This window comes from Sinocyclocheilus anshuiensis, unplaced genomic scaffold (genome assembly GCF_001515605.1).
Source record: "Sinocyclocheilus anshuiensis isolate Anshui unplaced genomic scaffold, SAMN03320099.WGS_v1.1 scaffold707, whole genome shotgun sequence".
Classification (NCBI taxonomy): domain Eukaryota; kingdom Metazoa; phylum Chordata; class Actinopteri; order Cypriniformes; family Cyprinidae; genus Sinocyclocheilus; species Sinocyclocheilus anshuiensis.
In genome coordinates, this window is record NW_015551035.1 from 114002 (window position 1) to 128410 (window position 14409).

The window sequence follows — 14409 nt, forward strand, 5'->3', positions numbered from 1 at the left end:
TTATTGATATTTTGGTTACAGAATAAACTTTCTTTGGCATTTAATTGAAAGTAAACTCTTGTAGCTTCTAAATGAAGTTGAATAAATCTAATAATTTTGCTTGTAAATGTCTGCTTTTATCCCTTTATTAAGGAAAAACAAATTATTTGATGCGTTTTTATAGCACCCCTAAAGTTCCTTAATGCACTCCTAAATTTTAACTTATGGGAACATGTGATCCTTGGGAAAGACCCAGACAAAAGTTTCTCATGTACTACATTCCCATCAAATGATTATTATTCAGTCAAAAAGGCAGCGCTCTGATATACAGCATTAAAGTTATTTCAAATATTACGTGATGAGATTTTGCCCTCAGCTAAAACTATTTGCTCTGGAACAAATAATAGATTAATGAGACCAAAGACTGTCGTTAGATTTACACAAAAACGAGTTATATCTCCTGTTTAACCACTATAGAGACATCAGAGCCAGCGGTGATTTCCAGAAGATCTGGCCGAGGTGAGGCTGCTCTCGGCGGGTTCATGAGCGCTGAACGCCGCTGACGCCCTGGAGCTCACATCTTCCAAAACGCCGAAGCAAATGTTCAAATAGATGTTATCTTCATTAACAAACAGCATATTTGAAGTCTAAACAACTACATTCTCACCTAAAATCTCTTAATACTACATTTCGTGACACAAAAACATTATTATTTATAAAATGATAAAGGATTTGGGCATCCACCATGACACTCACTGTGAGAAATACTGCAAGCGGAGTGATACAAACGGTGAAACGGTTGGAGTGCTGTTATCACTAGAATATCGCATGCCTGGAAATGCTCTCAGCCAATCAGATTCGAGGACCAGAAAGAACTGCTGTATATATATATATATATACTATATGTATGTATTTACCTACAAAGGGTGAAAATATTACTTATTTGAATCTGCTTAGAATACATATTTGCTAGTTTTGAAATTCAACAAGATAAAGATGAAAGGGCATTTCCACCACTGAATATAATTTGAGATTTGATGAACTAGTGAGTTTGTTTTTGAGAAATTTTGAAATTGACGTTAACAGTTGTGTTTTGGGATTTTATTTGTGCATTAAATGCGCTGAGGTTGTTTTTCCTGTTAAAACATGCAGATACGTGAGTCTGCCCGTGTTCAGATCTATGTTTCCTGAAAATGTGAATATGTGAAAAATGTTCCTGAGAATTTATTGTAGACTTTATAAAAAGCTGGTAGATTGCATCTGCTCATCAGACACCAGTTGCTGCAATATTTTATTGAGATTTGTGCCGATGAACAGTAAGTCTACACCCCCTGCATCTTTCCACGAAATACATTCACGTTTACCCTGCAGACATGAGCCATAAACAGCCCTGCGTTTACAAGCTTCAGATCTACCAGTGTTAAAAGATGGCAAACTTTACAAAGTCTAGACGGACGCACATAACAATCTTAAAAGTAGTTACTTCTAATCTTACGTTCCCTATCATTAGCTCCAAAAATATCCAAAAACCTAACTGTATTTCCACAACATATTCAAGAAAATTTGTATGATCTTAATTTTGCCGAATGGCGAACACAGATCAGATGGCAAATTTCATTTAACTTTGTTTCTTTGTGGGACTTTTATGGTTATGCTTATTAGCTTTGTGTGGAAAAACTGAGAGTGTTTATTTGTTTTCCTGTGTATTTTTTGGTTTATTGCTTTACTGGTCTCTCTTGTGCAATTTTTCTTCATTATAGAGGCCTGAATGCACAGCTAAATAATTACAGTAAAAAAGTGACCACCCTCTATTACTGTAATAAGTTGAATTTGTGTACTGTGTTGGGTCATTCTGTCTTAATCTCATGTCCATCAGCTTTAAAAATGCAGAAATTATATGTAAAACTGATTTCCCCCATGAGTTTTAGCTTTTGATGCCTTGTTTATATGTAATGAATTATTTACGGTTCATATTAGTACCAGCGATTGCGAGAAACGGCTCTGTTTTGGCTCCTTGGGTGCTTAATAATAGATTTATCCCATAACATCATCAAAAGCACCTGTCTTCCTCTAACAGAGCGAGGGAAGATCAAGTCTTTAGAAGTCAATGGAGCGTCCGGACACGGCCTGCAGTGCTCATCCGTGGCCCCCGTCTCACTCCCTCTCGCCGTGTTTGCCAGTGATTTCATTGTGGGATAAAGAGGTGATCTGACAACACCTCACCGAGTGTCAGCTAAATGAAAGCCGAGGAGCTGCGCGAGGATAATTTGCAAGCAGATTTACATGCTTATTACACTAATGATTTCATCAGATTGGAGGTGTCTGCGAGTCTGCCACGGGCCTCCGTCTCCCTGCATTTGTGAAATAAGCCACCCGGCTAAATGATGGAGTCGTCAGGCTGACCTTTAACCTGACGCCTGCCCAGACATAATTGCATGCCATACTGATAGAGGGGACGGGCACAGCTTTCATATCCCGCCGCTTTATCTCTCTCTCCGTTAAGATCCGTTCCTCTTTGCATAGATCTCACAACAGAACAAAAGCAACAAAGACATATTGCATCTCCATTTCCAAATGATGCTGTTGGATTTAGCGTAAGGTCCTGGTATATATATATATTTCACGCCGGGTGAACTGGTCCCTTACTGTATACGCATTATCTAAATGGTATCTCTGAATGTCAAGGGCATAAAGGAAATGAAATCGGAAAGTGCAGATAGAGCAAAGGCGATTTTATCTCCTGATGATTGCAGTTTTGATAGGTATTCCAGTGAATTTCATTTTCTCCGGATGGTGAGTAGATGAGTTAGACGCCACATTTGTTCATTTTTCTTCTACATGATTTATGTGAGTTGAGCGGTTGAAGGTGAGGACCGCCGTGGTTAAACCTCTGTCATCACTCACACTTGTTTACATTCTAAATACGTAATTAAATCTTGTTGGCAATGATCAAGGAAATAAAAGTTTGGGAAAATTGTAAAAGTGGTGAAGTTTGAGAAACGAGCGTCAGGCGGCTCAATAACATTTTGGGGCAGGAAAGCTTATTATTATGCAGCGGCAGTGCCTACTGTAGACACAAAGATGAACAGCCTCTGCTTTCCTAAATGCTGTTAGCGCCGTCCTGAAGTATGGCACATTGTAAAAAAGGTCTCCGATTTCATATTGAGATTATATTTAAAAATGATATCCATACACAACATTATATTTTATAGACGCCCGGCCCAGAACTCCTGATATGCAGTATTTGTTATAAATATATAAATAAACATATTGCACTGGAGCCCATCTCTACCCTGATCTTATAGACCTGGATATTAAAAACAGAATATTGCATTTTCTAGGGGGAGCCTGTAACGTAATGCTGCGGTCCTTATTTTTATTTTTATTTTTTTACATTTATTTTTTTTAGTTTAAGGAATGGGCTAGAGGTTGGAAATAACAAATAAAAAATTACTATAAATGAGGATGAAGAAGTCAGATGAGATGAGATGAGCGATGAACTTAATCAAACTTAATCAAAAAACTATATAGGCCATATATATATACACTATATACTGCTGTTCAGAAGTTTAGAATTGCATCAATGGTGAATTTATTTAATAAAAAATACAGTAAAAACTGTAATATTGTAATATTCTATTTGATTATATTTACAATGTAATTTATTCCTGTGATCAAAACTGCTTTCAGTGTCACATGATCTTCAGAAATCATTCTAATATGCTTATTTGCTGCTCAAGAAACATTTTTGATTAATAAAAATAGTTGTGCTGCATCATATTTTTGTGGAAACCATCATATTTTTTTCTTCAACATTTTTTGTTGAATCGAAAGTAAAATAAAAAACAGTATTAATTTGAAATAGAATTTGTTGTAACAGTGTAGAAACCTTTACTGTCACTTTGATTAATTTAATGCATCCTTGCAAAATAAAGTATTAATTTCTTTCTTTAAAGTATTTAAAGAAGATAACCTTCATGGGCTTGTTTTCCACTATGCCTCCTTAAAGGGACAGTTCACCCAAAAATAAAAAAATTGGTCATCATTTTCTAATCTTGAAGTTGTTCCAAAGCTGTATGACAAGGATAAAGAAGTGTAGTCTAAACACTGCTTTGTTGACTTTTTGAAAATGTATGGCAATGAAAACTGGGAACGAATGCATGTAATTGTTCTCTGAGTTCATGGAAAGCAAAAGTTCAGTTCAGCAAATGAACATTTCCCAACCACTGCTCTTCTAAAATCAAAAGGGAGTAAACAATGTCATGCTAATTTTTTTTATCTAAACTGCACTACTGTAGTTCTTCAAATCTGACTCTATAAGCAGACGCGGATGGATGTGGGCTGTATAGGCGGAGGATGAGTGCAGCTGTAGACAGTAGGGAGCAGAGCGCTGAGCACTGATGTGGAGCTGCGGTGTGGTAATTGAGATCATTGGTTTGGCTCGGTGTTTTTGTGGGACGGCTGTGTGTGAGTGAATGAGAGATAGACGCTGCTCTCACCGGGACACTAAACCCCATCAAACCTGCACCCATCATCTGCCCAAGCCTTGTTTGTGAGAGACTGCTGGAACAGTTCTGCTTTGACTACATCTATTACACACACACACACACACACACACACTCTCTCTCTCTCTCTCACACACACACACACGTGTCAAAGTGTCAGTTGAAACAGCAGTTTCCAAAAAAATATTGTGCAGCACAACTGTTTTCAACATTGATAATAATCAGAAATGTTTGTTGAGCAGCAAATCAGCATATTAGAATGATTTCTGAAGATCATGTGACACTGAAGACTGGAGTAATGATGCTGAAAATACAGCTTTCAAAATATTACTGTTTTCTACTGGGTTGTATATTTTGTTTGCACATTTATTGGACTAAAGCTTTACTCACACAGGGTATAGCAACGTACCTCCTTTTTTTGTACATTTTTGGGACTTTTTTCCCACTTTGTTACACTTGTGGTGTTCCTGGTCAAAAATGTCGGGCCCACAAAAAACTGCTTATAAATCTCTCATTACGCTGTAATATCACCAAATTTATTTTCTTTTCTTTTTTTTGAGGCCTCATTGATCTGAGCTTATGCTCCTCAGTTTTTCCCAAAAAGAAATACAAAACCTGTGCTAATAAAAAAACAAAAAAAACATTGACGTTTTTTTTTTCTTCAAAAAATGAAAGTCTGGTTTCATTTTTCCAAAAGGTTTGAAATGACAATAAAATGACTAACTGATTAATTTTTGGATGAACCATTGTTTTTGATTTTTGCCCTGAGCTCAGAGAGTGAGGGAAACACCTCTAAAAAGTTAGCAAAATATTCTCTAAGGGTTCGTTTACATGACAGTGATTGTACTAAAAATGGAAAAGTTTTCTCTTTGCGCTTTTGAAAAGTTTCATGTACATACAACAATGGTGTCAAACGATCCCAGTTCTCATAGATGGGTGAAAACTAGGGCTGGGCGATATAGCTAAAAAATATATCAACAATATATGTTTCATATCTTTCGGTATCGATAATTATTGACATTTTTTATAACCTTTTTTAAAACAGAGCAATATAAATTTTTTTTTTTTTTTAGCCCAGTTTATTAAGACAAACAACAAATATATATAGGCATGTATATTATTTTTAACAGTCAAACACAAAATAAAATGTAAACAAATATCTCCTTTCTTATGTTTTATATGCAGATTAAATAAGCCTTAAGGAAACTTTTGACTTGTTTCCCGAGGGCGCAATGAGCAAAATAATGCAGCGCATTAAACTGTCAATTCAAATAACTGTCTATAAAAACATGCATAACGTCTAAATGAACATATATAAAACAAATATAATTTTGTAAACTGCGTAAACAATTATAAACAAAACAGCATCATGTGTTTATGCATTGCTTAGCCTAATACAAAGAGCCAAATCGCCGATCACACAGATTGCATTTAAAAACAAATGAGATGCAGTGAAATGAAATAAACCTTCACAAATTCTCGTGGGCTAGACTAACAAAACATTCAAATGCAACGTCACTTACCTCATTCATCATCACCGCATCTCGTGCTCCACTGATGACGCTCCCTGACGCACATCTAACATTCGATTGTACCATTTTTGCATTCAAATGCAAATGTTTATTTTAAATTCGACTAATATTAATGTTTTTATTCACAATCTCCTCATCACAGGCAGGCACAGCACTCAATTCAGCATGTGTTTGTGTGTGCTGTCTGCGTCACTCATAGCACGTGCCTATATCGTGTGCTATATCGAACATTTTTTATATCGTTATCGATGAAGGTGTACCGTTGATAATATCGATACCGTTTTATCGCCCAGGCCTAGAGAAAACTACTAAAAACACGGCATTATTCATGCCAGGCCAGTAGTTGGCGATGTCAGTTTGTAAGGAAACACTATGCATCTATGCACTTACTCATTCTTCAAGTATGTACTCACATATGTCTGTAGACTGAATACATAATACATATGCATGATGTCACACAAATTTGCGTTTTTGTAGTTTACATGGAGATGATAATAGTATTGCTTTCAAAAACTTGCACTTTGAAACCCGTTTGCATTTTATAAGCCCCCAAAACGCCATTGTCATGTAAATGAACGGCCAAAACACATTTTGAGTTGAAAACGCTGTTGTGTAAACACCCCTTTAATGTTTTAACTATCAGTGAGGATGCTTTTTCAAGCAGCCCTGCAGCATGGTTCCACGTTTACCGCTTTCTGTTTATGCAGTTTCTGTAACTATTTCTTACAGATCGGTCTTCATTAGGATTCAGAGCTTCCGCTTCCGTCGTTAACCGGTTAGTTAGGACTGTGGGATATGACTAGATCGGCTAGTGTTCTGAATCCAGTCGGGATGTGGGTGTCAAACAGTGTTTTGTAGCTTATTTGTATCATATCTGCGTAACATTTTATCAGCTCTTTCTCTCTTATTGCTCAGCATTTGCCAGAATGAGGCCTGTCTCATAATTTGACAAATTTATCTAATTATTAATCCGCCACCCATTTGTCATCCTTTGAAACTAATTATATTTTTCTTTTGTGTGTTTTCCTTTTTTCTTTCTTGTCTAAACACTTGGTGGTGTAATATCTCCGGACACTTGCCTCAGGGTCACTTGAAACAAATGCAAATGCAATGGTAGAAATTTCATAATAAACTGTAACTAAGATGATTGCCCTGCCAGCTATTATCCTTCCATTTAAGTCGTGCGATCCGTCTGTTCTTCCGCCTCGTTATTGCGGCACGACTGGATGTTATTGTAATGGGAGAGAGAAGAGAAGACGGCTTTGAATGGGAGGAGAGGGGGTTTATCTGAACATTCAATAATCCTTCCTTTATTTCTGTCTGCTTGATTGATGTCCCGAAACAGTCTGATATGCTTCTGATAACAATATAGAGGAGGAAAAAAAGAAAAAAGTAAGAGGAGCACGCTCAGAAAGACCAGAGCCCGTGTTTCTGTAAAAGTTATCGAAGGCAAGGTGTCAAAAACAAGCAGATTTCCGAGCGGAGCTTGATGTGTTTGTCATCTGAGACACAGTGGAGTGACAGTTTTACATTAAAGCGGGTCATTATATTTCCCTGTCATCACCCCAAATGACATTTTTAGAAAGTGACACCTTTACAGTTTGATAAATCAAATTTCTGCTGAATAATGTGCGTTAGTGTTGTCAGCGACACCCACATTCTCCGAAGAGCTACGGTGAGCCTCGCAGGATCCACATTTAAATTTCATCCTATTAGCATTTAATTTCTCTGTAATCCTACACACCTTCATAACACCAACACACACCGGGCTCTCCTGCGTTCGAGAGCAATCTATAGCCCTTTATAACTTCCCTCCCTCATCATTCTTCTTTCTTGACAATTAAGAGGCTGGAATCTAATAGTGGAGATATTGGAATTATATCCCAGCCTCTTCCAGAGCCACCGCGCTGGAAATTTCGACATGCTTAGCCCTCGTGTGCATGTTTACACGCACGCACACACCCTCGCAATCGTCTTTTGTACACGACTGAAGATGTGATTTACTCCAGAATATTATTAGTTTTTAACCCTGCCACTGAAGCTGTGTTGTTAAATGTTTTTATGTAACGTAGGGCCGGGGCGAGCTTTGATTTTTTTTAGTTTTTGTTTGACCGATTCAAGATAGCGATTTATATTTTTTAACTAATCAGCTTAAAAATGTAACTACAGCATGATTCAAGTTACATTCTCTTTATGCAAACCTTGCTAAACCATCTGGCTAAAGGAAGTTGTGTTCCAAGTGCAGCACGCATAAAGCGATCAACATGGTGTAAATGTAAAACTAATTCACTTCAGTGTTAAAAAACAAAGGTTCTTTATTGGCATCGATGATCCCGTGAAGAACCTTTAACATCCATGGAACTTTCCAATGCTCAGAAGTTTCTTTATAATGGAAAAAGGTCTTAAAATGATTATTAAAATATATTTTTTTAACTGGTTCTTTTAAGAACTGATCACTGAAAAGTTCTTTGAGGAGCCAAAAAATGGTTCTTCTGTTGCATCATTTCAAAACATATTTTTTAGACTTTGCATAAAAGATGCAAATATTATACAAACATGTCAGAAATAATTTAAATTAATTAAAAATTGCTAAATATTTCTTAGACAAAATGTAGACATTCAGTTGTGGCCTAATGGTTAGAGAGTCGGACTTGTAACCTGAAGGTTACAGGTTCGAGTCTCACTACTGTGTGTGTGTGTGTGTGTGTGTGTGTGTTCACTACTCACTGCTGTGTGTGTGCACACTTGGATGGGTTAAATGCAGAGCACAAATTCCGAGTATGAGACACTATACTTGGCTGCACGTCACTTTCACTTTAGAGGTCAAAGCAATTTAAATTCAAAATGACTGTAAATATAATAGCAGCAGCTGGTAATTATTTACAGTAAAAGTTTTTTTGTTTTTTTTATCAAAGAAAATAGCAGTAGCTTTCAGCCGGTCATCGTCATGCAAACATGAAATATCAAACATGCAGTTGTGGTTCTTTACAGGTTTTTCAATCCACTGCACTGCTTTTCCATAGTTTCTCTATGGGGCCTTTCGCACCGCGGGAACCTTTTCATAGTACCAGAACTAATTGTGGAACTACCCACTTTTTGGCGTTTTCGCACCGCCGGAACTGGGAGCGATTTTAGTACCGGACTGCCTTTTTCGAGAACCAAATTAGCTCCTACTTTGGAGCAGGGTCTAACCAGCACAACTGGTACTAATCGTGACGTAAGTAGATGAAAGTAGATGAAAACGCCCTCACCTGCCATGATTTAAAACGCCGTGTAAACATACTGTAAACATTGTGTCAACTTATTTCGCAAGTATGGAGAACAGCGATAGATGGACGGACGCTGAAGTGCAGGCACTTGTAGCAAATGTAGCACTGCCAGTTGTCATTGGAGATTCTTAGTCCTCCTTTCCGTTCTTTCAGTCGCTTTACGTATACGTCGACTTTCCATGTCCATTATTGTGAAACCCGCGAGACACAACAAAAACACAGCTCCGATCACAGCGTCCTCCATCCTCCTGTTGTTAATGTTGTTCTTCTTTGTTTCTGTTGTTGAACGCCGCGCACAAATGACGTCGCTGTCGACCGGCTTACGTCACTTCTTAGTACACACTGTCGGTGCGAATGCAACCCTTTAAATAGTACTGGGAAATAGTTCGCGCAAAATCGTCCCAGTACTTTAGTACTGTACATTTAGTTCTGGAACTAAAGCGGTGCGAAAGGCCCTTATGTAAATGTGCTTGACGGACATGTTTGACCATTGCACTTGAGTCTTGCTTCTTTTGCAGCATCTCGCGCATGAAACAGCATTCTAAAAAGTGATGTTAAAAGTTAAAAGAAGTTCAGTTTGCGTCTCATAACCTTGCGTTTTTCCCATTCCACTAGTGTGTCGTGTGTTTTTGGTCACAGAAACACATTCTGTGTGATTAGCCACTCAGGACTTGCGATATGCTCTACGTTACTCTCCTTCTCACACGTCATGCGCTCAGATCATTGTTTCCTCTTAACTGTTATCATTGGCATATTATCAGCACGTCTAATGATATTATTTGCTTTTATTCAAAACCACAATTATTCTCTAATTTAAAAAAAATGTAAAATTCATGGCAAGACATTATTCAAATGAATCGCTGAAATCAGAAAAATCAGCCAGCCCTTATGTAGCATTTCTCTATTAAGGTTGGAGTCGTCTTCTATGATTTTATTTCCTCTTAATCCAGTGTTTAGCCCGTTTTTTAATGTGCTTCTCTGTGTGCTTCACAGGCCAAAGCTCGACTCCAGCTGGTGCTTCAGGCTGCAGGTACAAATGCTTTCATTGCTTTATCCTCCACTCTCTGCTCATCATTTGTTTGCGGTCATTTTATGGATGTGTAGTATGGATCTGAGCACACTGCGATGGGTACTGTATCCCACAATGCAATGTGGTTGACCTGAACTTCCATTTCTGGTATGATGAATGAACCGGAAATGACATATTTTCAGCATCTGTTTCTAGACTATAGTTTTTGATTGAATTGCTGTGATCAGAGACATGAGAACTAGACAATGATCGCCAGGTTAAACACAACCTGCTACAATTGGAAATGTTACTGTTCTGCTTCACATACCAAATTTAGTAAAATAGTAGTCAGCATACAGTACATACTGTACAGCACACAGTATGCCATTGTATTCCAAATAGCTTGAACCCTAATAATATAATTGTCAACTACCTACCTACATACATAATCCATTTGTTTTGCACCAAAAGGACAAAGGCTTTAACTGGAAAATATTATATTATATTATATTATGTTATGTTATGTTATGTTATGTTATGTTATGTTATGTTACTTTACGTTACGTTACGTTACGTTACGTTACGTTATATTATATTATATATTCAATGAATGCTCTAGTAGGAGCTTTTTGGATTTAGTTCAAAGTAGTAGCATTGTCAGTGCAGTAATGTGTAAGATTAATTAACACATTCATTCAGCTGTTTCATTGTGTTTACAATTCTGGATTAAGAGCATCAACAGATAAATCCAAGCAAATCCTCAGACTGTGATGGAGATATAAAAAACTTATCAAAAATCATTTAGAAATGGAAACTGAGAAGTTATTGAATTATGATCAATAAAAAATGCTGTTAATAAGAAGACCAGCACTGAATTGATGCAGGTTAGTGGGGATATGTGATGCATTTGATTATTATTTGGGAATTTACATTTGGAAAGAAAATATATTGCAACATATCAGCAAATTCAGAATTCACGATTCAAGAGCAACCAAAAAAAAAAGCGTTTTTTTTTTGTTTTTTTTTAACTGACTGCTGTAAAAATTGGTAATAATCTGCACTCTAGGTTCTCTGAACGTTGTTTCTGGAAGCGTCTGAGCTGTACTTAGTGAAACGCAGAGGAAGATGTACAAGTTGTCTATTTATCGGCTTTCCATTTAATTGTGATAAAGGTTGTACAATATTAGTATTAGTTTGTTCAGGCCTTAAAAAGGTCTTTAAAAACTGCAACAGCATTGCACTGTTAAGATGTGATTCATACTGAAGAGCCTCTAAGAACTCAGTTATTCACATAATAGTGTCTACCAAAAAATATCAATGGGAATTTATATGTGGGTCAAAGACGAAAAAGGGTTTAAGCATAAAAACAATAAGTAATACTGCTTTAAATTGATGTTGTTTTTCCCAAATTTGTAAAAAAAAAAAAAATTCTGTTTAATTTAATTGCAATTTTGTTTTTGTTTTTTCTGAGCAAAAAATAAATATCATACGTTTACAGAAGACACCCACTAAAATGTCATTCAGTGTAACAATCTTGTCAGGCATATTTACAGCAAAAATCAATTTATGACATATTAAAAGACTAATTACTTTCACCCCATTTTTAACATTTGCCACTATCCTAGGTTCTGCCCATTTGTCAGTAAGATTTTTTTACTCATTTAAAACCCAATAAAATGTAATATGCTCCCTTATTCTTTTATATATTTTAATATGTACACGTCAGAATAAGCATGTTGTTTGAATTTTTACATAACAATAAGTGTTACACTGAATGACAATGTAACATTATTTCAAACAAATTTTAACATTTTATTCTCCAAAAACGTATTTGAAACCTTAAAAGTAGACACTTAACTTACATTTAATGTGCTTTCTATGGACATAAAATCACTTTAGTAAATGTCTTTGGATGAGGACATCTTAACGTCTTTGACCCATTTTCATCATGTGTGTCTAAAGCAGTGGTTCTCAACCAGAGGACATCAGCACACTTCCAAGAGGGTCTCAAGATGACTTCAAATAAGACAAGTCCAGCTTTAAACAAGCTGAAAATAAAGATAGAAGCTGACATATATTTCTTATTTTAGTTTGTTCTGGTCTTGTGGAAAGCCTGAATAAATGAGGGGATTTCAGAAGTGTGATTTCTAGACCTTCAAAGCCATGGAATTAATTAAATCTTAAGAAATCATGGACATTTCTATACTGAATATACTTTTTTTTCTAGTTATGTGAAGTTATAAATTATATATTAATCGTTTAATTAAATATTTTACTAAAATAGAATTGTGTAGTTTATCATGAAATTTGTGAGTAAAAATGCATTTAATTCATTGCTTATAGAGTTCATTTATTAATTGAATGCTTAAAGGGTGTGAACATTATGAAATTTATAGAATTACATAATATAATTATTTTAATTATAATTATCTCATTTTAAAATATTATCACTCCTAGTTTAAGTAAAAAAAAACAAAAACACAAGGTTTGTAATAAGCAGCTATGTGATTACGACAGAAGTGTTGTCAGTGGTTCAGGGCCTTTGAATACTGTCTTGCACTTGCATTTGGAAAGGTTTAAAATGACTCTAAAGCTCTAATGCCATTTTATGTCAACCATCATTCCTGGTCGGAGGCTTCTGTAAATATTTAGTTGATACATAGGGTTAGATTTCAACTTAATTTAATGGTCCAACGCTTGAAAATGTGGTCATGTGTAAACTGTAGTTTAGTGTTCATTTACCTGACAACTGCTGCAACTGACCCCAGATCTGCTCAGAGACATATAAGCAGAAACACACACACACACACACACACACGATCACAGTACAGTAGTGAGGAAGAAGGATAGATACTGTATGTGAAGAGTCTTAAAGACACAGCAGCAGATAATTCTAGGGTTCAGAGAGAGGATGGAAAATAGTCATGACTAAACTAAATATACTTATTATGATAAAAGAAATGCTGAGTGGTTTCAGCAGTCCGTACGTGTGCAGATCTGTCTACATGTCAGAGTTGTGTTTCATCGTTTGAGCTCTGAATGCTCCCTTTGTGAGCTTTCATTGTGCAGCAGATGTGACAGTCTGCTGTTACTTTTTAAAGTGCGATCTCGGTGTGTGTGTGTGTGTGTGTGTGTGTGTGTGTGTGTGTGTGTGTGTGTGTGTGTGTGTGTGTGTGTTGTGACCCAGCTGTCAGTCGTACAGGAAACATATTAAAGGGACCACATGCTATACATCATCTAGCAACCACTCACCCAACACACACACACACACACACACACACACTGCTGCTAGTACGAATAGACGACAGAAAGCACATGACAAAAACCGAATACCAGGAAATTTGAAGTCAAAACAAGAGAACACAGGATCCAGCATTTCTAAGCAGAGGACATGTGACACATTTACAGTTGCTGTCTTAAGTTTACATACACCTCACAGAATCTGCAGAATAATTTTAACAAAATAATATAATAAATTGTTGTTTTTTTCACTGCTGCCCTGCTTCCACAAAACAAAATAATACCTGAATTTACAAAAAATGACCTTGTTCAAAAGTTTACATACACATGATTGTGTGTTGTCACCTGGATATATACAGAGTTATAGCTCTGTTAATATTATAGTTATACAGTGGCCCTTTAAATATGGTGTTGGACAGTATAGTATATTAAAGGTGGGGTAAGTGATTTCTGGTAGCCAATGTTGACATTTGAAATCACCAAAACAAACACGCCCCTGCCCCAAAAGGGTCTCGTCCCTATTTTGATAGCTCCGCCCCACACATACGAATGCAACCCAGGCAACGATTAGTTCTGTGAAACAATGCAAAACCAATGCTACACCGTGTCTACACCGGACGCGAGTGGCGCGGCGCGACAAAATACTATATAACTCATTACTGATTTTCAACGGTCGCTTTGTCGCGTCCAGTGTACTAGACAGACTTTAGCTGTTGCGGCGCAGACACGGTGTTACTCGCCTATCGAGAAGAAACAAAGCAACCTCGGCATCCAATCGCAGGCCTTCCGCTCCTTGAGTTCTCTCCAGCGCTGGAAAGCTGATCCGATATTTACACGGGTCCTACTTCTTGCCTTATTGCCTTAAGCCTTCTTTT

General features: G+C 36.8%; 1 protein-coding gene across 1 annotated transcript in view; it reads left to right on the plus strand.

Annotated features, from left to right (window-relative positions):
• Nucleotides 1–14409, plus strand: part of LOC107661333 (serine/Arginine-related protein 53-like) — a 151133-nt gene that overhangs the window by 65845 nt on the left and 70879 nt on the right. The window contains exon 5 of the mRNA XM_016450854.1: nt 10268–10315. Within this exon, the coding sequence (XP_016306340.1) occupies nt 10268–10315 (48 nt within the window). The remainder of the gene's footprint in view (nt 1–10267; nt 10316–14409) is intronic.